This window comes from Propithecus coquereli, unplaced genomic scaffold (assembly GCF_000956105.1).
Source record: "Propithecus coquereli isolate 6110/MARCELLA unplaced genomic scaffold, Pcoq_1.0 Scaffold92, whole genome shotgun sequence".
NCBI classification, from domain to species: Eukaryota; Metazoa; Chordata; class Mammalia; order Primates; family Indriidae; genus Propithecus; species Propithecus coquereli.
Window position 1 is genome coordinate 1460198 of NW_012155507.1, and position 24110 is coordinate 1484307.

General features: G+C 54.0%; 1 protein-coding gene across 1 annotated transcript in view; it reads left to right on the forward strand.

The window, feature by feature from the left end:
• Positions 1-24110, forward strand: part of ITGA11 (integrin, alpha 11) — a 124880-nt gene that overhangs the window by 73092 nt on the left and 27678 nt on the right. The window contains exons 4-12 of the mRNA XM_012664826.1: positions 358-485; positions 1614-1762; positions 6467-6611; positions 7068-7233; positions 8579-8649; positions 17646-17790; positions 20724-20872; positions 23595-23735; positions 24005-24105. Of these exons, the coding sequence (XP_012520280.1) occupies positions 358-485; positions 1614-1762; positions 6467-6611; positions 7068-7233; positions 8579-8649; positions 17646-17790; positions 20724-20872; positions 23595-23735; positions 24005-24105 (1195 nt within the window). The remainder of the gene's footprint in view (positions 1-357; positions 486-1613; positions 1763-6466; positions 6612-7067; positions 7234-8578; positions 8650-17645; positions 17791-20723; positions 20873-23594; positions 23736-24004; positions 24106-24110) is intronic.

Below are 24110 nucleotides of genomic sequence, written 5' to 3' on the forward strand. Positions count from 1 at the left end.
GAAAGTGGCAGTGCCAGCCTGCCCGTGACGGTGAAATGACCGATTTGGGCAGCGTTGGCCACCTCAGAAGCATCGGCCAGTCAGCGGGGGTCAGGTCAGTCCCTGCCCAGGAGCAGAGAGGGTCAGGCTGAATTTAAGCTCTGTTCAAACAGCCGGCAGAACAGAGCCAGGAATTCCTGGGCTTGTCATTCATGTTGCCCAAATAAATGTCCGGCCCAAGGACAGCTCCCCAGCACCAGCAATGACACGCATGTGGCAGAGTCATTCTTCTGTCATCCTCTGAACAACTGTTTGGAGAATCAGAGACTTGCAGACGCTGGCCCCTTGGGTAGCCATAACCGTGACCCCACTTCCCAGGGTGCCAGACCTACATGGACATCGTCATTGTCCTGGATGGCTCCAACAGCATCTACCCCTGGGTGGAGGTGCAGCACTTCCTCATCAACATCCTGAAGAAGTTTTACATCGGCCCGGGCCAGATCCAGGTGAGCGTCTCTGGGGCTCTGTCCGTCCTCCTGTGAGCAGCGCCCCCAAACCCCGACAGATGCTGCCCTGGGGCGTGAGGGAACATCTTTGCGTGCACTAAGGAGGTGTGGGTGAAACAGATATGGGGGAAGCCAATACTGGGGCCTGCAGCCCAGGACACCCACCTCTGGTGAGCACAGCAAGGGACAGTTTAGGGGAGACCTCACTTCATGGGTCAAACTCTGGCTTCTGGAAGAGACACCACCTGCAAAGACTGTGACCAGCCAGAGGGAGAGAAGGAAGGCAGGAGCGGCTGAGCGGCCCCGCGAGCCCTCTTGGTGAGGCACAGGGAGAATTAGGCGTATTGACCTTGGAGAGAAGACAGAGGAGAGGAGGTAAGAGCTGCCAGCTCATTTTGAAATGCTGCCTGGCTAAGGAGGGGGTAGGTTTATTCCCTATTGTTTTGGTTGAACAAGGACCAATGGATAGAATTTATAAGATGGCAGATTTCAAGTCAATCTAAGAAATGATTTGGAACAATTAGAGCTGTTAAAAAAGGAGCGAAGGTTCTCGTGAACTAACAAGTTCCCCACCACTGGAAGACCATCCTTTAGGGTATCGGGTTGAGAGTCCAGCATTAGAAGGGAATTCGTACCAAACAACCTTTGTGGGCCCATACCACAGTAATGTTTCATTGTTCTGCTCCTACTATAGGTCTTGAAGGGTTTTTGTTTATTTTGAAGCTTTAATATTGTCAATATTTTATCAACCTCAGAGATAAAAGAAGCTCTTCTCTTCCAGGTTTTAAGGAACCTCAGATTCACGGGTTTCCACCCACATCGGTCCTAATATTTCAGATTTTGACTCTATGCTGAACTTTTGTCTTTCTAAGAAAGAAACGTAATTGTTGGGCCTCTCTTTAAGTCACAAAGTCTCCTTTCGCTGTACGCACCACCCCCCAACCCCCCGACCTATCCCACCAAGCCATCCGCTTCCCTTCAGCTGCAGTCAGTCTTGGGAAGGTCCTCAGCCCGCCTCACTCCCGAATCATCCGTCACAGACAGAGAGGCAACTCCCAGGGTCCTACCACCAAAGGTCTAAGCTTCAGGGGGTCACGATGTTCTGTTGCCCTCTCCTCTAAATCGCAGGTTGGAGTTGTTCAGTACGGAGAAGACGTGGTACATGAGTTTCATCTCAATGACTACAGGTCTGTAAAAGATGTGGTGGAGGCTGCCAGCCACATCGAGCAGAGAGGAGGAACAGAGACTCGGACAGCGTTTGGCATCGAATTTGCTCGGTAAGTAGGTCTCAAATACTGTTCCCGTTACCTATTGCTGTGTAACAGACTACGACACAATTGGGTGCCTTGAAACAATAATGTATCAGTTCCTCCAAGTTCTGGGGGTTGACGAGGCTCAGCTCGTTGATTCTCTCTTGGGTTCTCTCATGTTGGTTGCAGTCTGGGGTCAGCTGGGGCTGTTGTCCTCTGAAGGTTCCATGAGCCCAAGATGGTACGCTCATGTGGCTGGCAATTGTCCCTCGCTGTGGGCTGGGAGCTCAGCTAGGGCTGGTGACCTGAGCACCCATACATGGCCATGGGGATTGGTTTTTTTTCACAGCATGGCGAATGCATTCTGAGAGGGAGGGTCCCAAGAGCGAGCTTCCTAAGAGCCCCAGGCAGGAAGAGGGAGACTGCCTGTGGCCTCAAAGTCCCAGCATGTGACTCCTGCTACGTTCTATTGGCCAAGCAAGTTACTAAGGCCAGGCCCAGATTCAAGGGGAAGAGAATTTGATTCTGCCTCTGGGTGGAGGAAGAGCAAGGTCACATTGCAGAAGAGCATTTGGGATGGGGGATGTCCTTGCAGCCAACTTTGGAAAGTGTGTCCTGCCACGGACAGCCTACTAGAAGCACGTAGGTTCTATGAGGGCAGACTCTCCCTGTGGAGTGTCTGTTATCAATGGAGTGTGAAGAACTTAGTGAAATCTAATGCCTGAGATTATAATGAGGCTGGTTCCTGAAAAATCACACCAGAACTCACTCACCCAAGTAAATGTTATCTCTAGACGTTGTCCACGCAGAAGGCCACACGCTTATTCCAGTTTGAGCTGTTGTCGTCAAAATGTTGTGCTCACCACCACTGAAATTAGCCAATTTTAAAGAGATTCCCCAAGATCTCTTGAGCCGACATCTAAGCTCCTAAAATGACTATGTCAAAGGCATTTAGATATGAAATGCTTAAATTTTATACCTGTGAATATGAGTTCTGCTATATTCATTGGGACCACAGTCCTGTTACCTTATAATCCCACCTCATATAGGGTTAGTCAATGTGTTTAACAGAATTCCAAAATGTAAGAGCTATTTTGTAGTATCAGGATTTCATGTGGTCAAAAGATTAAGATTTTTCCAACCTCACAACTCTCTATGATGAAGTCACTGCTCAGCTAGGGTGCTTCTGTTTGCTGATAAAACTTGCTCAGGCTTTTCCTAAATGAGTGTTCCCCCATGTTGCGGTTGTGCCACGACTGGGGTGAGACCTGGGACTCCCAGCAGGCCCTTTGGAAGTGGCTGGGGCAACGCAGGAAGACAGTGACCACTGGCTCTCACTTTCTCAGTGCAGAGCTAACTGACTCGCCCAGGGACAAAGCCCACTGTTTCGACCCCATTTTGTAACCCACCACCCTCCGGTCAATTGTCCGTGTGTGACTCACCAGGTAGTAGAACCGTCAGTGACTCATAAGCACCACTGGAGTTGCAATCTTCACCTCAAGTGAAGTTTGAAATTCTGACCTTCCCAGCCTGCCAGTTCAGGCCCAAACTACTGCCAGTGCCTTTTAAGGTGAAACGTTTTCTCTCCTCACTTACTTTACACATAATGCATTCCTTGTTCTGTGCACCCTCTAAAGGGCAAGGACCCAGGCCGTGGACTTCAGGGTTACAAAGATGGTACCCTGTGGTCCCTGGCCTTGGTGGCTCCCAGCCCCATAGGGGAGCTGTGATAAGTGTTAACCCTGACCCTAACTCAGTGAGGATGAGAGAGGGAGGGGCCTCCATGGAGTGGGGGATAGGGAAGAGGTCCAGGAGAGGGGCATGTGACCTGTCCTGGGAAGACCCTGGGATTCTAGCAGGGACAAGTGGAGAGAAGACACGCCACACAAGACATTCCATCCTGATGAGGGCAGATGAGAGGGAAAGTCAAGGAACGTGTAGGTACAGAGCTGTGCTCCTTTTGCCCATGGCATGGGGTTTGTGTTGGGCAGCAGTGAGCCACGCAGCTGCAGAGATGGCACGGAGCCAGACCGAGGGTGATGATGCTGTGGTTAAAATGATCGTGGGTGGCCACTGCGGGTTCTCGGGTACGTTATCATCGGATGTGCCCATGAAGAAGGCAGCCTGGCAGCCACGTGTGGCCTGGCAGGGGTGAGGGCCCCCGAACCACGCAGTGTGATTCCACCTTTGTCCACGCAACACTTTCCATGGAGCGCGTACTATGCGCCTCACTCTGTTTCAGGCACTGGGGCTAGATCAGTGAACAGGACAGATCGAAAGTTCTGCCCCCGTGGAGCTGACATTCTAGAGAGGCAGGCAGATGATACGCAAACAAACAAGTAAACAGCACAGGATACTGGACGGAGATAGACGCTCTGGTGAACTACACCGGTGGAGCAGGTGCAGAGGGCAGGTACTGAGTCCGCATCAATGGGGTGGCGAGGAAAGGCCTCCCTGGGAGGCGACCTGAAGGCAGTGAAGGAGGAGACCAGGCGCACAGCTGAGAGGAAGCAGCTCAGAGAAAGGCTCGAGGGGAGAGTGCTGGCACCTTCCACGGGCAGGGAAGGGCTCAGTGTTTGAGGAAGGGAGCAGGCAGGATGAGGAGCTCAGAGAGGAACGGGGCCAGATCGCACAGGGCCCAGTGGGCCACGGTCGGAGAGAAAGAGCAGCCTGTGCAGATTTTGAGCAGAAAGCAGACGTGATGTGGCCTAAATTTCCACAGGTCACTGTGACTTCTAAGTTCATGGAAACTGTTATGAGTATAAAGATCTCGCTGCTCTCAAGGAATGTATAATCTAATTTGCAAAGGAACAAATCCAAGTGTCTTTACCCAGCACAAAATCACAGTCTAGAATCTGATGATTCATGCTGACATTCACACTACTGCGGACTCGCATAGGCAGTCACACTGTTCCACTCCATGGAAATATGATCCTGAAATTTTTCTTGGCCCCATATATAATAAAACCTGTTTTTCCCCTGCTATACTTTTTTGCATAGAGTTTTATTTCTGTCCCTGGCCCTTCAATGAGGTCATGGAAGCATCTAGAAGCTCCTTTGAGAGAATAGTAGAGTTCTCCCTCTGCTGGGTTGGGCTTAAGCCCAAACCCTGCTCTAGTCATGTGGAGGGTGCCTCTGCAGGCTCAGTCCACAGCTCGTACTAAAATTAAAGGGTTTTTTTAAGTCAACATATCCAGACTATCATAGCACTGCTAAGAGAATGGTAGATGGTTTTTTCTCTTCACTGGTAGCTTGAAGATGTTCCGAACTAATTTATTCCAGGTTTTGTGAATTCCTCAACATGTAAATCATGCACATCACTGATCAGCTCATCAGCGTGCCATGTAACAAGAAATACCTATGGTAACCAAAGCCTTGTGGCCCTTTAACCTGTCACTGTGGAGCTTAAATCCGTGGGCTGTCCTGCCATGCCATGGGTGGACCCAGGAAGAATGACCGTGGGGTCTAAGAGTAACATTTATTTTTAGATCCTTATTGGAAATTTCTACCCGCTGCGCCAGACTCTTGGGTGAGACCATTCTGTGCTTCTCAGAACCTCATGGTCCAAAGGAGGGCTGGCCACAGGGGCACGCAGGGCCAGTGGTGGCTTTTCACTCTCTGCAGCCCAATGGCCAGCTGCAAGAGCTTCCCTGCCATGTTGAGGGTCACTGCGCCACTGCCGTCACCCGGGCTGGATGGCCCAACAGGTGGGCCAAGCTCATGCTTCGGACACTGAAAAACAAAATAAAAAGTGAGAAAGAAATATTTTTCATGGAATTTGATATTTAATATTTCCCCAAATAGGATCAAAGTAGCCCTCATGGGAGAAGTCAGAATTTTGTCAGCTCTGTCACATGTATTTTATGGGTTAGTGTTTGGATGTTGAATCACCCTGGCACGTCACCTTTTCAGTACTTAGGAAAGTGGTTCTCAACTCTGGGTGCTCATTAGAACTTTTGAAAAATACTGATGCCCAGGCCACCCTCCCCAGCCCTCTCCAGAGATTCTGATTTCATAGGTCATGGTGGGGCCTAGACATCAATTTTATTTTTCTTTTTGAGACAGGGTCTTGCTATGTTGCCCAGGCTGGAGTGCAGTGGCATCATCACAGCTCACTGTAACTTCAAACTCCTGGACTCAAGCGATCCACCTGCCTCAGCCTCCAGAGCAGCTGGGACTAGAGACACATGCCACCACACCCAGCTAATTTTTAAATTTTTGGTAGGGATGGGGTCTTGCTATGTTAACTAGCTGGTCTTGAACTCCTGGCCTCAAGCGATCCTCCTGCCTCAGCCCCCCAAAGTGCTGGGATTACAGGCATGAGCCACTGCACTTGGCCAATATTTTTTGAAAACTCCCCCAAGAGTTCTAATGTGCAGCTGGTTTTTTGAACCAGTAGCTTAGCTCCTCTAAAGGTCGCCATCTGCCCTTGAACTCCCCTCCCAGGTCCACCTCACCCCTTCACCCTGTCCAAAACTGCAAGGTCAGGACTCCGACAGGGCTTTTTAAAGTCACTTTTTAAAGACAACAAATCCAAGACCCATCTTAGCAGCCGGTGAAAGAGTAGCCGGGTCATCTCAATCCAGCTACGTCTTTGGTACAAGGTTCTAATACCTGTTGGGTGGCCCAAGGGGGACTCGGTCCTGGTGTCTGTGCTGTCCCTCTGGAGGAACATTGGGGCCGCCCCCTATCCACTTCCTTCTCACGGCCCTGCCTGTGCTTGGGTTCCAGCTCAGAGGCTTTCCAGAAGGGCGGAAGGAAAGGGGCCAAGAAGGTGATGATTGTCATCACGGACGGGGAGTCCCACGACAGCCCGGACCTGGAGAAGGTGATCCAGCAGAGCGAGAGGGACAACGTGACCAGATACGCTGTGGCTGTGAGTCCCGCCCTGCCCAAGGGCTGCGGGATACCCCCAAGACTTTGCCGTCAGACCCTGGGGCCTCCAAGAGGGTGTTTTCCAGGCAGTGTACTGAGTGTCCAGACCCGCAAATGGGCTTCTCGTTTCATCCTCTTCTAAAGAACGAGCTGAGAATCTTCTTTCTGCACTGCTCCGGCCTACCCACAAAAGTTGTGGGTTTGTTGGGTTTTTTTCCCCTCCGTTCCCAGGAAGGTTCTGAAACCTCAGAAAACTAAAAAACACCCCCAAGCCTCCCCACTCCCAGAACGCCAGCTTAGCACAGGTGCCTTATCTTGCCCTAAAACAGGCTGTTTGAAAATGCGGTGGCACCTCGAGGAGCACCCGTGACGACCAAAAGCAGTCACGGCGCACGGGGTGTGTGGGGAGGTCTGCGCCCTGTTCTGGTTTGTCATTCCTGCCGCTGTTCCCCGGCAGGTCCTGGGCTACTACAACCGCAGGGGGATCAATCCAGAAACTTTTCTAAATGAAATCAAATACATCGCCAGCGACCCTGATGACAAGCACTTCTTCAACGTCACCGATGAGGCGGCCCTAAAGGACATTGTGGATGCCCTGGGGGACAGGATCTTCAGCCTGGAAGGTGAGCAGTGCATGCCGGGAGGGGTCTGCTCTCCTGGGCTTGCCTCAAGTAAACCCCATAGAGCGAAACCCAACCCCACAGAATGGAATGGCTCAGCACGCGCCCTCCCTTGATAGCAAATGCCAACGACTGAGTGTTACTCCGTGCTGGACGCACTTTATGCATAACGCTGAAAGACAGTTTTGCTGATATTCTCATTCTACCACTGAGGAAAGCGAAGCTCCAAGGAGTGCCCTGCCAAAGCTCCCGCAGCCTGGGAAAGTGGTGGGCTTTGAACGAGGGTTGCCAGATGTATCAAAAATAAAATAACAATATTTGTGGCAGACTTACTACAAAATATTATTCATTGTCTGAAATTCAAATTCAATTATATTTTATCTGGCAACCCTAGTTTGAACCCAGCTGGGCCTGACTCCATAGTCTGAAACCCTCAACCCCACGCCCCGCTGCCTCCCACTCCACCGAAAGCATTTTCTTGCGGGGTTCCTTCAGAATGCCTCCCTGCTTGTGATTTAAACTCCATTTTTGATTTGCATAGATCTCTTTTGCACCGTATATTGTTATAGCGGGCCCCTCCAATAGAGGGCTTCGTGTACATGGAGGATTATAAAAAGAAACAGAAGCAGCATCCCAAAGCCCGAGAAGTCTGCAGTGCACTGGAAATGGTGAACTACAGACACCTAAAAAGAGACAAGAATGGCCCTCGTAATCAAGGGTAGATGAACACAAAGTGTGAACATGAGCTCCGGCACCCACACAGAACTTAAATATCCCAATGCGTGCATTTCTCCTTGAAACGGTCGCCTTGGGTGATGTTCAGGGCACCCCTCTGTGGGGAGAGGCTTTCCCCACACGTGGGATTTCTTCTGCAAATCTGCAGTGGTGACAGCTGTCCCTGGAGGGTCGATCTGATGTCTGGGAACCACCCAAAGGCACCTGGGACCAAATCTGGTGAATGAAAGGAATGAACAAAGTGGGAAATTCCGTTTCTTGCCAGAAATGCACACTGTTTATTCCCATGCAGGTTTCTTGATCTCCCCCATGTTAGCAGTCTTGCAGCGTGCATGCCCTGCAGTAAAACTGTCCCGAACCCTTCTCAGAAGTGAGCGGGCTGCTAATCATAAACCCACGTGGCCCCCTGGAAGGTGCTTTGCGCCCCTCACTGCGCAGGACGCTGGGGAGGGCAGACGAGGCTGCGCAGGACCGGCCCCAGCCTCAGAACCCCCGGCAGATAGCCCTGCCTCCTGACGACGCCCCGGGACACAGCAGCTGCGGTGGGGCTGCAGGTCTGTCTGGCACCAAGCAACGAGCGGAAAGCTAACGCCTTTCTGTCCCTCTGCCGTAGGCACCAACAAGAATGAAACCTCCTTTGGGCTGGAGATGTCCCAGACAGGCTTTTCCTCGCACGTGGTGGAGGTACAGGTTTACAGCCACCCTCTGTCTCTCGCATGCATGCTCTTCCCCGCTCCAGCGTGCCGGATCTGCCCTCCCACCTTCATGAATGGGCTGGCTCCTTCCCTCGCTTCCTCTCTTTCTTGGGGTCTCTCTGCCTCCCATGTTCCAGGGCTGCCACTTATTCATGTTGTCTCAAGCCCTCTACAGAAGTGAGTGGACTGCAAATAACAAACCCACAGACCCACCTGGAAGGTGCTTGGTGACCCTCACTGTGCAGGTGCTGAGGGGGACATTTCCCCCTCCAGGACCAAGGGTCCCATTCAGTCTACAGAGCCCTGCACAAAAATTAGGCCGGGCGGCAAAACCAAGGGCACGTATCTCTGACAGCGCCAGTGCCCAAGGAGGCCTGGGCATGCCCCGGCATGGGGCACATCCCCGTGTCAATGTTGGGAGGCTGTCCAGGTGTCCCAGCTACGCTCTGGCAGGTGGCCCGTGTGGTCCCCCTCTCTGTGCAGACTCTGCGTCAGATTGCAGAAGTCAGGGGGTCCTAGCCCACAGAGGGAGGGGCACGTGGTGTCACAGCAGCACGTGGTATCTGGGACTCTGAGTCACTCACCTTCCACGTGCTTCACCTGGTGCTGGCTCGTAAGATGGGGCTGAGGCCTCACAGGCTTGTCAGAGACCAGGGAGTTGATGTCTGTGAAAATACTTTATAAACTGTAAAGTCTTGCCTTGTTTATAAAACTGTAAAGTCCCATATGGGGAAACATACCGACGGTGTGTCAGTATCAGTACGTGCTCCCGTGGGTGTGCTGTAGACGGACGGTTGTCCCAGGTGCGTGTGTGTGCTCTGCCTCGGCTGGCGCCACAGGGGTGTACTTATGCCTCCTAATCTGCCAGAAAAGGCCTGCTAGCCCACCGTAGTTATATATCCCTTTCATCATCCCACTGCACTTTTCTAACTCTTCTGTGAGGCGCATGGGGCAGGATTCCTTGTTCCCAGGTCACAAATAAAGAAATTGAGTCATGAGAAGGTTAGGAGACCTGCTGAAGACAGATTAGTGTGAAAAAGATTAGGCTCACACTCTTCCCTCTACACCAAGCAGCTGCTCCATGAGAAAGCAGGACCAGGGAGCTCAGGGGGTCTGAGTCAGAAATTCCAAATTGAAGGGGAGGGGGACACACACACACAGCACGCAGCAGGCAGCCGACAGAAACGTGACTCATGCTCAGAGGTTCCTGAGCTGCATGTGGACAGTTTCATGCCTCTGTCTTGAATACAGCAAGATGATGATGATGACAGTCTCATGACATCTCATGATGACAGCCCCGTTACATGTGCACAGCAGTTTAAACTGTTCCAGGCGATTCCTGCACCGCATTTCATGCTCGGCACAGCCCTGCAAGGTCAGCAGGCTGTGCTAATGACCCTGCTTTAGGTGCTTGGGTCAGCCTATCTTTTCAGCACCTTGTCTGTGCTGGGCCCTGGGAGAATCAGAGGTGAGAGCCCTGTCCTTAAGGACCCACGGTCCGAGGGTCGAGAGCCCGGGCACAGAGAGGAGACAGCATCCATTTGCATGAGGGCAGGCAGCGAGTCATGTGCTACGGCAGGACCAGCCCAGGTCTCTAGACTCTGGGGTCAGAGTCGATTAGAACGTGCAACAAGGAAACGCAATTTAATTAAATCCAACAAGCATTTATCAAATGCAACTAAAGTACCAAAAGGAACCGGAAACAATTCTTGCCACCAGGAGTCAACTTGCAAACAATGTAGAACAGCAGTCCCTAGCGCTGAGGGCAGGCTGGAAGAAACTGCAGGTGTCTCCCAGGAAAAAGTGTGCAGCTACAGGAGGCCCCGAGCTGTGAAGAGACCCTGCTCAATGTGGGTGGGGCAGACAGGTCGACACAGAATGCTAACCCAGGCCACGTGTGATCAGGGTGTCACGGAAAGAAAAGCCTCTTCAGGGGAGGGGGTGGCACTGGAGAGGGACCCTGGAGGACAAGGAGTTCAGCAGCCATGGGCGGCAGCGAGCAGCAGAGGAGAGAGTTGTGTGCACAGTCTGGGAGAAATCTGGGCGCAGACCAGAGGCCAGCCCTGATGTCAGGGACAGGGAGAGAAAATGAATGTCCTGATGTTTCCTTTGTCCGTCCTACAGCCATCTTTTCCTACGTATCAGGCTCTGTCCCAGGCACTGAGGATAGACACTAAGGTAACATTCCAGCTGACAGCAGGTCACAGCCTAGCTGGGGAGAGAGACTCTCAGATAATAAGTTCACTCTCCTACTTCTAATACTGCAATCTGTGTATGTCCAGGGACCGAGGAACCCGAAAAGAAGGGGACATTAGGATGGGCTTCGGGGACTCAGGGAAGCTTGAGCTGAGCCTTGGAAATGGCAGCTCATCGTGCTGAGCGAGATGAGCCCTCGCAGGCCCAGTGGGGTTCTCAGCTTCCAGAGTGGGACGACCCTGGGCTCAGAGCCCCTGTTTGTTACTAAGGTCAAGTCAAGGTCGCGACTGCCCTGTGCAGCTCCTCTACGTGCACTCAGCAATTCCTCTGTTCCCCCAGTCAGAGGAGCCAGGTTGCCTCTTCCCACACACACACTGGTTTTTCTTTCACTCTGAAGTTTCCATTTGATAGGACTTTTAAAGAGACAGTGATCACATTTGAATCTGAGATGCTTTAGTATTAAAAATAAACCAAAAAAAAACCTTCCGAATCCAAAGGAATGGTGCAATGAGCGCGGGCCGTCTGGCTCTGTGACTGGCCATTGGGTGGCTATTGGAGAGCACAGAGGTCTTCCAATGCCAGCCACTGATGCCGTCATGATTGGCCACAGCTCTCCTGTCCCCAGGGGTCCACCTCCTCAGCTCTCAGCATCAGCCAGACCCCTCCAGGGGTTGGGAGCAGTGAGTCCTGGGCGAGCCTGCAGGAGCCCTGCCCACCAGAAAAGTGCACACAGATGGCCTCCAACAGCTGCTGCCTGGAAATGCTGACGGAGCCTGAAGCTTCCCCGGGCCAGTTTGGTTCTAGTAGAAGGAAAGGTCTCTCGCCCTGGGGGAGGAGCTCTAGCAGAATGTCCTCAGATGGCAGAAGAAAGGCCTGGCTGGTTTGCTGCCATCTTATGTAGCGAGGAAACCAGCCTTGGAATTAGCAAGAGTGAAAACAACAAGAGAAAGGAGTGACAAGAGCCCAGGGTAGAGAGGAGGCCCCAAGACATCACCTGGACAGCTCCAGAGTCCAAGGCCCCAGGCCACAAGGCTGATGGCAGAAGGTCAGAACCACTGGGAAACTAGGAAGCTGGAAACTAGTCTTGATATAGAAAGGGGAAAGAGAATATTCCAAAAATTACCATCAGGAAGGCTAGCTATGGATCCCTGGCGAGACTTTAGAATGGATTTTTAAGCCAATGGTTCCATTAGCATTTGGAAATGAATGCAAAGGTCACTAAGAGCCAGAGTGGCTTCTGTGAGTGCTGGCTGCCTGCTGGGGTGGTGAACTCCCTGTCAAGCTGGGCAATCAAGCAGGAGCTGCGTGATTCTGCCAGAAAGCTTATAGAAGGGATCGGTACTTCCAAAAGGGGAGTGGACTCGAACAGCCTATGATACCCACGGGCCCTGAGGGCAGACGGGGAGGGCGAAGGAGGACTATGAATGCTGGATGCCCGCGGGGGACAGCTGCGGAGAAATTCCTCCCACACAGACGCAGCAGGAGGAGTTGCTCACCGACCCTCCTCCGCTGGAGTCCATGAGTCAGCCCCAGCTCCAAAAGTTTACAGAAGGAAGCAGCTTTATGAGGGTAGATCTTGTCTACACAAAAACCTTGGTCACTCACCCAAGGTGGGAAGAGATCGTTTTTTCTTTTACCTAAGGGTGAGGTCTGTTTTCACCTCGCACGTGGTGATCTCACAGGACCAGCGACCCGTTCAGTTTTGCAACAAACGAAGGCCAGGGAGCCTCCCAGTCCCAATGTGCTGCCCCTGCCACCCTCCTGCCTCTTCAGCCATCGCCCTTCCCAGGCCCTCCTGGGGTTGTGGACCGGCTGGCGAAGGGCATTGGCTATTCTCTAAGGTTCTTAGCGGTTGACGCTTTAAAGGTATAATCTTCCTGAAGGGTTTTGCATTTGAACTAGTTTTGCATATCTGATTCAATCAGAAATGAAGGGGTGGCTCACGCCTGTCATTCTAGCACTCTGGGAGGCTGAGGCGGGAGGATCGCTTGAGGTCAGGAGTTGAGACCAGTCTGAGGAAGATTGAGACTCCGTCTCTACAAAAAATAGAAAAATTAGCTGGGTGTCGTGGCACACACCTGTAGTCCCTGCTACTCGGGAGACTGAGGCAGGAGGATCGCTTTGAGCCCAGGAGTTTGAGATTGCAGTGCCTTGTGATGACGCCACTGCACTCTAGTCAGGGCGACAGAGTGAGAAGCTGTCTCAAGGAAGAAAAATGAGAGAAACTGACGCATAATGGCAAACTGCAGAGTTGATCTCTGGAGGCTGTAAACCCCTCCTGAACCCCCATAGCCCTAGACAGTGGACTCCTCCACCTGCCAGCTTGGGCAGGCAGGCAAAGCTGTCCCCTGGCCCCCCCTCCAGGAGGCCAGGCCATGGTAGATGGGGTCTCCTGGCATGCTGTTCCAGATGGTTTGCAAGTTGACTCCTGGTGGCAGGAATCATTTCCGGTTCATTTGGGTCCTCCTAAGCCCAGGCCCACATCCTCAGAATGTGCCCTGGTGCCCAGCACTCCACTCCTGGGCCTCACTCCCAGGACCCCTGCCCAGAGACAACCAACCCTCTGATCTGGAATGAGAGTCAGTGCACTGTGCCCCCTGCCCCCACCCCAGCCACTGCTTCCAGCACGGCCCACGGCGAGGGCCTCCTGTCCACGGAAGGGCTGAGGGCCCACTTCTGGGCCTTTCCTGCCCACACCCCCCCCAAACCTCCTGGCCATGCATCACTTGCTCAGCTCCACTTTAAGCCTGTCGAAACAAGGCTTCTAAGGACAGAATTGGAGCAGCTAGAGAGAGCATAATCCACCCTGTAAATATGGTACTTGCCTTAGGAGGGGCTCTTGGGCACAGAGTCGCGCCCCTCTGCAGTCACTATACGGGAGTCTGGAGGAGGAGGACAGCCTCGGTGCCCTCTAGGGGGTCTCCCATCACACTAGCCCACGGGACCACCAGCAGCTCCTTGCACCTGCTCCTCAGTCTTTCCTTGAAAAAGCCAAGAAGAGCTGGAAGGAAGAAATGCTGGCATCTGGTACCCTAATTCCATTACTGCCGGGCAAGAGGAGAGCACTGCCTGGCTGTGTGGGCTCAGACAAATCATCTAACCTCTCTGAACTTCAGATTTGAGTAGATATCTGGAAAATATTTGCAAAATTGAATCTTGAGGCCTGGAACTGGAAGTGTACATTTTGAGACTTACTAATAAATCAAGTGAGATTTTCTTACGATCCTTCCCTAACCCACTACACACTCGCCCCCTCGCTCAGCAGGTCACTTCCTCCCGGGACTCCCAAAACAGCCTGTCCTTGACTCCATCGGAGCACTTCTCACATGCTATCGAAATGACAAACCTGACTCTGGGATCTCGTTCTTCTTTAACCCCTGGCCTTCCTGGGAGATGCTTTATGGGTGAACTCACGAACGAGCACAGCTACCACGTACCAAGTACTTGTTGGCTGCAAACAGCGTGCTAAGAATTAAAAATGCTAACTCTCACAGCAAAACTATCTTACAGCCGAGGAATCCGAGGCTCAGAGACAGAGAGAAATTTGCCCAAGATCGCACATCTAGAAACTTTGGAGCTGGAAACAGAGCTCAGGAATGTCTGGCCCTAGAGTTCACGCTGTAATGCTCTAACCACTAGACCAGGGATTCTCCACCTCAGCCCTGGTGACATTTGGGGCTGGATAACCCTTTGTCGTGGGGCTGTCCTGTGCATTGCAGGAAGTTTCTCAGCATCCCTGGCCTCTACCCGCTCGGTGCCAGTAGCACCCCCACCACCTGCCCAACTATGACAACCAAAAGTCTCTGCAGGCATTGCCAAACACCACCTGGGAGGCGAAACCACCCCCCATTGAGAACCACTGCCCTAACCATGCTGCCTCCAGTGCCGCGGCTGTGGCCTAACCCTGGCTTAGACACGGACTGGCCAGAACACGGAACTTTGGGAGACAGGGTCACACACCCAGGGAGCATTCAGCAGATGGGTGCAGGGGCCAGGTCAGAGGGCAGCTGAGAGCTGAGCTGGCAGGATCTGACGGTGGGTGCTACACGCACTCCAGTAGGTAGAGTCACGATGTCCTGGGGGAGGACGCAGTTGGCCTCAGACCTTCTGACAGCTACCAAGTCTGCGACCGACTTCATGTCTGCGTGGAGTGCCAGGAAAATTGGCTCGTGCGAAAGGCCATCCATGCAAGGCCACCCAGGCACACCCTGGTGATATCTGGTGGGGGCTCGGGTGGCCCCAGGAAAGGAGGCCATAACTCAGGGAGACCACGCCAGGCCTGCAGCGCATGGGACGCAGCTTTGCCCCAGAATGCCCTCTGTTTGTTTCCCTGGGCCCACATGCCTGGCTTCCCCCGTCAGGGCTCTGGCCCTCTTGTTTTTGCCCCGCCCTGCCAGATTTTTCCCAAACTCAAAATGTCTGGGCTCCTCCAGCTGGGACAAGTTTGTGGCATGCTGAGGTCTGCTTTGGTGGCCTCGACTTGCCCACTCCGCACGGTGCCCCTGTCCTCAGGGAGGTGCCCCGTAACCCCGACAAACCCACTCTGGGGAAAGAGCCTCCCACTGAGGGCACAAGGCTGCAGCTGCTGCCAGGGTTAAAGTGGCACCGGTCAGGGACCGGGAGCGACCCCTCAGCCCAGCGCGGCCAGATCCAGACGTCCCAAAGGAATTCCCAACCCGCCCTGCTTGTGGGGAGTCAGCATGAGGGGTCTCCACAGCCAAATCCCAGGCACCTGGGCTGAACCAGCCCTTCTCCGTACACCGCAGAGGCCCCCCCGTCACCTGCAGAGCCAAAAATTCATCTTCGAAGGCCTCTCCATGAAGCGGAGAAGCCTGGTCTGCACTTACACACTTGGACTCAGCAGGCAGAGAGGGAGGAAGGGGGAAAAGCAAGCCCAGACAGTGCTCCTCCCAGAGGGGGTTCAGGTGGGAAACTGGAAGCAGGAGCCACACTGGGTTTTGGGAAAACAGGTGGATATTTTCTTCTCTGTCCAACCCACCTCCACGGTCAAAGGCCAAGCCACTCCTCTGACTTGCTGTGTCACCTTGGGCAAGTCCCTTCCCCTCTCTGAACCTCAGATGTTGATTTGTCAAATGCAGATTGAGAACCTGTGTCTTCTGGCTTCACGGGGCCTTTGTAAGCCCATGTAGGGGGCTGGGTGAGAAAGCACTGCAGAAAGAACGGAGCACACCCGGGTGCAAGGAATGTCGGTGGTGACTTTGCGGACAGCGCGTATCTGAGTCCCTGGCTCCAGTCCTGGCCCCGACAGACTGTCAGAGCCTCCTAGGCTGAGGCTGAAGCACAAAGGGGGAGGAAGTAGGCTAATTAGAAAGTGCGATGTTAAACATAACCAAAGGCGCAGCCTCTCCCAAGACCAGCTTATTTACAGTGGTAAAAACATTCTGTCTGAACAGTCAGTTCCACCTCTAGAGGGTCAGGACTTTTTAACCCTTTGATAAGATCAGCTTTACTCTTTACAGTGGTGGGGAACCTCAAACCCAGCCAGCCAGCTGGGTTCAGGGAGGGCTTAGAGACGTGACTTTACTGCTTGTGCTTTAAAAGCCCAAAGCTGGGATACAGACAATCTGCCCCCAGCCCCGTCATCACCAAGGCAATCCAGGAAGGTGGCCCTGCCCTGCTTCCACCACCTTCCTTGGGCCCCTCACTGCCCCTGGTAACTTTCTTCCTCCTCTAAGTGCTTGCTGTTTGTCTTCCTGTACCCACTATTCACGTGGGTTGTCTAAGCTGGGGCTGGGGTGCAGGGGCAGCCCCGAGAGTGAGTGGACCCGGTCCTCAGGGAATAGCCGAGCAGTCAGTACATGGAAACTTCCCCTCGGGGAGCTGGAGCTTCCTGTCTTCCTGCCAAGCTTTGCAGCATCACTTCTCCTGCAATGTGTGGGTACAACAACACCCTCCAAGCCCTGAGAAACAAGCCCCCGTCCTCGGGGCGTGGCCCTGGCGTATCTGTCCAGCCTCATACCCACCCTCTCTGCCCCTCTTACTCAGCGCTACAGCCCCACCAAACAGTGCTCAGTTCCTTGGAATCAAAGGCTCTGGCCTCTCTCCAGCACTTCCACTGCCTGCCCGACCCAGCTTTCAGGTGTCTGGGGAAACATCACTTCTTCAAAAAGCCTCTCCCTGACCCCCATTGCCATCAAAATTACAGCTCCCCATGGTTTTCCCTGATTGCATTTATCGCAGTTTGCAAACTGGTTATGTGCAATTGCGTGTTTGTTTATGTGTTAGTATCTCCGAGCTCTGTGAGGGCAGGGGCAGTATCCCCAGCACCAAGCAAGTACCTGGCACAAAGTAGACCTCAGTGAATATTTGCTGAAGAAATGAAGAGGGAGTAGGGTTTACCCACAGGGAAGCAACTCGGACACGGCAAGGGGACATCGAAGGAGTACAAGTACAGGCCACAGCTGGAAGGAGTGTTGGAAGGAGGGGATGGTGACCAGAGAGTTCCTAGAGGGTTTCAAAGCCCAAGGATGAATGGAGGTTTGACTCTGGATTGGGAGTTAGTTTCTAGAACATTCCTTTTTTCCTAAATTCCTGTCCTCGGGATCAGCTTAACCTGTTCTGTGCTGAGGCTGGGATGGGGTGAGAGGGTCTCCTTGTATCATTTGAAAGCCTAGAGCCCGGGCTGGAAGCTGGGTTGCTCGATAGTGACCCCAGGAGAAGGTGCCCACAGTTGCTGGCAGATGCTTCACTGATCGCAGGACCTGGTGTGGCTCCCAGCGAGGGGCCAGTGGGAACAGGAGCTGATACGTGTCCCTTGCCCAATGCCAGGACGGGATTCTGCTGGGAGCTGTTGGCGCCTATGACTGGAACGGAGCTGTGCTAAAGGAAACAAGCGGCGGGAAGGTCATTCCTCACCGCGAGTCCTACCTGAAAGAGTTCCCCGAGGAGCTCAAGAACCACGGTGCATACCTGGGTAAGAGCCCGGAGCGAGGGAGGGGGTGGCCATGGGCAAGGAGGGGACCCGGGGCTGCAGAACTTGCAGTGCACACAGGCACGGGGCCCTGCAGAGCAACCCGGGGGCCATTTCCTCTCCAGCCTGGCATCCGCCACCCCCAGCACCATGCCCGGCTACACAGGCGCTTCATCCCATCCCCACCTTTGTCCCTCGCCTCTTCAGCCACACGCCCTGCCTGTGACGCTGCCCACACTACAGTTACCCCATTTTCCCACCCCAACTTTGAGACTCTCCACTGACAACAGGGCAAAATGCTGGAATTGGGACTGTCCTGGAAAATGCACAGGTGTAGATCCCAAGAAATTTCCCAACAGCACCTGGCCCTAGGGCCTGGGTTCCATATAATTCACAAGGTGTTAAATCTGGACTGTGTGGCGAGTGCCATCAGAGTGCAATGGTGAGCAGGACACAGCCCCTGCCGTCAGGCTGCTTCCCGGCCAGTAGGGGACAGAGACGTGTGCACAGATGATTACAACACAGTGAGGTAAGGGCTTAGATAAAAGCACAAAGAAAGGGGGCAGGGGTTGGGGTCCTTGCCTTGGCAGATGCTCAAACACTAGGAAAGATGTCAGAAGGACGATGGCCAGCACCCCTTTGACTGGAATCGATAGTGTCCTGTTGTGTGCCCCCCAAGTGTGCAGCGCTGCACTAAAAGTGAGGAAACCAAGGAAGGGGTGCAAGGCACAGGTGCCACGAGGCATGAACCAGCAAGGCAGATCACGCCAGCAATGTCCCAGGGCCCCATGCGTTAATTCCGAGAGGGGGAGAGAAATGGCGTGGGTGGCCGTGGTCCAGAAGGCTGGCACGCTCTGGACGCACTGTGGAGGAGCCCACGCCAGGTCTCCAAGACAGGGAAAGTTTTGAATAAGCCAAGAAGGGCCCAGCAAAGGAGGGAGGTGTGGAAAGTGCCCGGCGATTTCAGGACCTGGGAAGTAGACCAGTATGGATGGAGCACGGGGGAGGAGTGGGGCCAGGGAGGGGAAGGCAGGTTAGGGCTGATGCAACAGGAGACCTTGAATGCCAGGCTAAGGGGTTTGAGCTTTTTCATGTTGGCAATGAGGAGCTATTGAAGGTATCTGAGTGAGGGTGCAGCAGGATGACTATCCCCCCTGCCTAGCAGAGCTGGCCTCCTTCTCCTCCCAGAAGACTCTGGCAGGGTGGAGCCAGGCTCAAGGACGCTCATGAGGCCCAGCTGTCCCGTCTTAACCACAGTCACCGCCTTGAGGGGTCCCGAGGGAGTGCCTCCACCCTCTGGGAGTCATCCAGTGAGGGCCACGTCTGGGTTCTCTGCGGGGGCAGAGATCCCTGCTGGAAGAGTCCTCCCCACGTATCCCAGGGAGAGAGGGAGCTACGGGGGAGGAGACCGGGAGGCCCAGCCCTGAGGAAGCAGTAAGGACTTCTGGCCGGGCTCTGCCCACTGTCTCATCAGGCCTCAGGGAGGCTGGTTGGCCCAGCTTTGGAACGGCCCCTCCTGCTGGCCACAGGGCCACCTGGGAACGGAGGGCACAGCCAGCCGATGGCTGGGAAGCAGGAAGCCCCATGGGCTTTGAGAGCCGGCCACAGCACTGCCAGGGCTGCCCAGTGTCCCTCCTTCTGAGGAAGCCAAAAGCCCGAGGCCAACTGAGAACATTCTCAGCAGTGCCACTGAGGGCACAGCTCAGAAGAAATTTTTGCTACATACCGCAAAGCTAATTCCACCCCACTTCCGTATATTTATGGTGGCCCTAAATACAGGGCCATGTTAGCCACCCTCTGTGCAAGGTCCTGACCCGACAGACCCATCAAGCCCCATTTCCCAGAACAAACTGCTGAGAGTCAGAAATGGAACCAGAGTAGGCCATCCTACTGCACCCCACACGGCCAGGCACTGAATCTGCGCCTCCTGCAGCCACTCTGGAAGCAGCTGGTAGGACCTGAGTGACAGTGTCACACACACGTGTACACGCACATCGTGCACACACGAATTGACACATGCACGCAGCAGAAAGAGACATCTGTTCCCCAGGAACCGTCAACAAGGCCCAGCGCCCATGTGAAATCTGGGATCCAGTATCCAAGATCGTCCGGCAGGAAGTGGGACTCTGGGATGCCGTGGGCCTCGAACACCTGCTGGGACCCCACTTTCAGGACAGTGACTGGGGGTGCCAGACATTCACCTCCTGGGTGCCGGGTGGGAGACTCAAGATTCACGGTGATGGAGCACAGCGACACAGGGGCATCGGCAGCCTTTTCAAAAGAGCTCTTTGGTGTCCTGAGCCCCTTGGTTTCCATTTCTTCCTCGTTTGCGTGGCATATGTGGGGACTGAGAGGAGCCTGGGAGCTTCCTCCTTGGGGTCTTCAAAGCTCTGGGGCTACAGGGATCCCTAAGACCCTGTGCAAATGTGCGGAGCGCAGCAACTCCTTCCGCCTTCGCAGCTAACACTCCAGTCACCAGTGAGCCACTTAGCAGGGCTTTGTGGTATTGAAGGGGATGCTGGTCGGCCCCGGGAGTGGAGATTGGTGGGGATGGAAAACGAAGTCTGCCACACAGATGGAGTGTGGCTGGAGGTGGCCCAGCTCCTTGCTCCCTGCTCCGCCTTGCTCGTGAGCGGCAACAGAGGGATGTGTACGTTTCAAGTCAGTAACGTCTTTAGCGGCCCCACCTGGCTTCCTTTATTGTCTCCAGCATGGGGTGGGGTGCAGTGAGGCCTCCCCACCCGCCAGACCCCTCTCCTGGGCCCTGCCTCTCCCGGGCCTCCCCCCCATCCCAGGCAATTGCTGCACCTGCTCAGCCAGCCCTGCAGCCGCCCCATCACCGGTGCAGCCTCCGCACGGCTGAGCCACCAGCTGGGCCCTGGCAAGACCTGCTGAGGATGCAGCACCAGAGACCAGCCTGTTTCCTCCTGTGGCAGGGTACACAGTCACATCGGTCGTGTCCTCCAGGCAGGGGCGGGTGTACGTGGCTGGAGCCCCCCGGTTCAACCACACGGGCAAAGTCATCCTGTTCACCATGCACAGCAACAGGAGCCTCACCATCCACCAGGCTCTGCGGGGCGAGCAGGTAACGGAGGGGGAGGCTGGGGCGGGCGGGCCGGCAGACGGGAAGGGCAGGGAACACAGGCAGGCCTGGAGGCAGCCGCTAGAGTTATGCATCCACCCACAGAAGGCCCCAGGGGCCCCTTCCCCCGGAATGGTGACAATGCAGAATGGGAACCTGCCTGTGCCACTGCCCCGCAGGGATGCGGTTGGCAGACTGTGCTGCTAAGAGTCTCGTGTCGGACAGTGACGAATGCAAATTGGAACGCTGTGATAAGAGTCACTGGTGGAGAAATCAGGCTTCCAATCCAAGTCATTTCAACGGCCGAGAACTGGGGCCCAGGGAAGCAACGTGGCTCTTTTAGGATGGATTTGTGGTTTGGGTCGAGTTGAGAACCCAGGCCTCTCGGTGGCACTCTCTTGTACGATGCCACTTCCTGACCCCCAAACCAGGCTTCAGCTCCTCCTGACTAGCAGCATCCATGAAGCTGGTGCCAAGCTGAGCGCTGTCTGGGCCCCTCCCAGTCGTCTCCAGCTCCCTTTGGCTCTGCTGAGCCTGGGACAGCCCTGGCCCCTGCATCTCCTCCTGCCCTTGGCCGGGCACTGTGAGAACCTGTTCCTCCCCGCGTCTAGCCTGCCATCCCCCTTACTGCAGAGTGCCACCATGCTGCTATTCCTCCTCCTGTCTCATGATGCCGACTGACCCAGGTGGCTGGGCTCTCAGCCTCCGCCCTGCTCATCCACGCTCCGCCCAGGGCCAGCTCTCCTGGGAATCCAAGGCTAGACCTTGAGAGCTGGAGGGAATTTGCTGATGAATTTATGACATTTTTCCTGCCCAGCTCCGCCTCCAACATCCGAACGAAAAACCGCAGTGCTGAAGGCAGCTAAATTAAGTGGATTCCAAATCTCAGTGACCCACATAGCTGAGGCCACATATTTAGACAAATGTCTCCCTCCCTCCTCCCTTCCTCGCTCCCGGTCTGCCTCTTAATTACTTTACATAGGCACATCTCTTCCCTCTCCCTGCCCTGTGCATATTATTCCGTTTTTCTCTCTTCTGGTTTCTTTTTATCTTTCTCCTTAGTTAAAAGTTGTTAGTGCTGGAGTATAGATTTCTTCTGAAAACACTCTGAGCCAGCAGATGGTTGGGGGAGGGAGAGCCATGGGCAGGGGTGTCAGACCTGAGTTCCAAGCAGCCTGGCGGTGACCAGCCTTCTGACCTTGGGCAAGCAGCTCCCATTCTCTGAGTTTCAGCTTCTTCCCTGTAAAATGAGGACGACTATCTCCTAAGAGCACGGGGCTCACGTGCTAACCTAAGGCTGTAGAGCATCTCACCCAGGTGGGCAGGGTGACTTCCTCTTTCCTAAGCAACCCAGTGATCCAATAAGCATCAATTAAGTAACTAGAGCTTTTGGAGAAGAGAAAAAACTGGGTTTGGCAGGAGCCAGGAGTGCAGCGTTGGGAGCAGGGTTGTGGGGACAGAGGCTGGGGAGGGAGGTTGGTCTAGCAGGGTCACACTGGAGAGTTTAGACTCTATCCCTAAAGCAAGGTGGGGGCATGGTCAGCTGTTAGAGGCCACCGTGGCTGTCGTGGGAATGTGTTGGAGGGGCCAGCCTGAGGCTGGGAGGAAGCCTGGGGAAGAAGCAGCCGGGAGCAGATGGCGTCGGCACGCATCAGGCAGGACTTGCTGGTGGGTTTGCTGGCAGAGAAGTGGAGGGTAGAGCCGCGGAGGACCTTCAGGTTTCTGGTGAGGGGGTGAATGGTGCTGTCACCAAAGTGAGGAGCACTGCACCCTGGGCAGGAGAGGGACACAGCAAGTGCACAGGCACTGAAAGAAATCGTAACTTGCCATCAAAGACACTAATCCCAAAGTGATTTCTAATATTAAAAATTGAAAACGAACCAGCCTGAGCAAGAGCAAGACCCTGTCTCTACCAAAAATGAAAAACTTAGCCAGGCATGGTGGCATGTGCCTATAGTCACAGCTACTCAGAAGGCTGAGGCAGGAGGATCACTGGAGCCCAGGAGTTGGAGACTGCAGTGAGCTATGATGACGCCACTGCACTCTACCCAGGGCGACAGAGCAAGACCCTGTCTCAAAAAAAATGGAAACGAGCGAACTGTCCAACAATAGAGGATTGATTAAATACATCATGGTACATGCGTACTTTGGAGTATCATGGAATCACCATGACTATGTTGTAGAGAAAATATACGTCATGGAGAAATGCTCGTGATACATTGTTTATTAAAAAATTAGTATATAAACTATGCAGATATTATGATCCCAACTTATAAAACTAAGAACACATACACACACACGTGCGCACATAGGCAACACACCTCAGGAAAAAAGACTAGAAGAAAATACACTAAAACATTAATAATGGTTATATTTGGGTGTTAAGACTATGGTTAACTTGTTTTCTTCTTTATTTTTTTAATATTTTCCTTATTTTTGCCATTATAATGTATCACTTACAAACAGGATGAAGTTAAATAATGGAAAGAAAGAAGAGTGGGGGAGGGGATGAGCAACAGAAGGAGAAGGAGGGACAAGGACAACTGGAAACAGCACGTCCGCTCCAGGGGAGGGAGAGAGAGGGAGGGCACGGGAAGGGAGGACCCATTTGTTCACCGAAACTTGAGTCGAAGGATGCCCTTGGCTTCCCCCTCGGGCGAGGCAAGGGCTCTCAGCTGTGCCGGGGGGCAGCCAGCCCACTCCCCTCTCCCGTCATGTGCCGCAGATAGGCTCTTACTTTGGGAGCGAGATCACCTCGGTGGACATCAATGGCGACGGTGTGACCGATGTCCTGCTGGTGGGTGCACCCATGTACTTCAGCGAGGGCCGCGAGCGAGGCAAGGTGTACGTCTATGACCTGAGACAGGTATGGCTGGGCAGGGCCATGCAGCGTCTCAGGGGCACCTGAGCACTGCTCCGACCACGAGGGAAATGGGTTTCTAAGAGGCCAGTGCCCGCCTGCTGGGGCCAGGCCAGGGGAAAATAGGAACCTCTCTGTCGCTGGGCTCACGTAACGAGAGAGGGGATTCTGGGGAAATGGAGCAGAGAGAGGATGCCCGGCAGCAGGCGGAGAGAATCATGACCCTAAGGCCTTGCCAAGTTCCCCTGAGACGCTGCCTGGCCCTGGCTTTGCAGAGCCGGTTTGTTTACAACGGAACGCTGAAGGATTCCCACAGTTACCAGAACGCCCGATTCGGGTCCTCCATCGCCTCAGTTCGAGACCTCAATCAAGACTCCTACA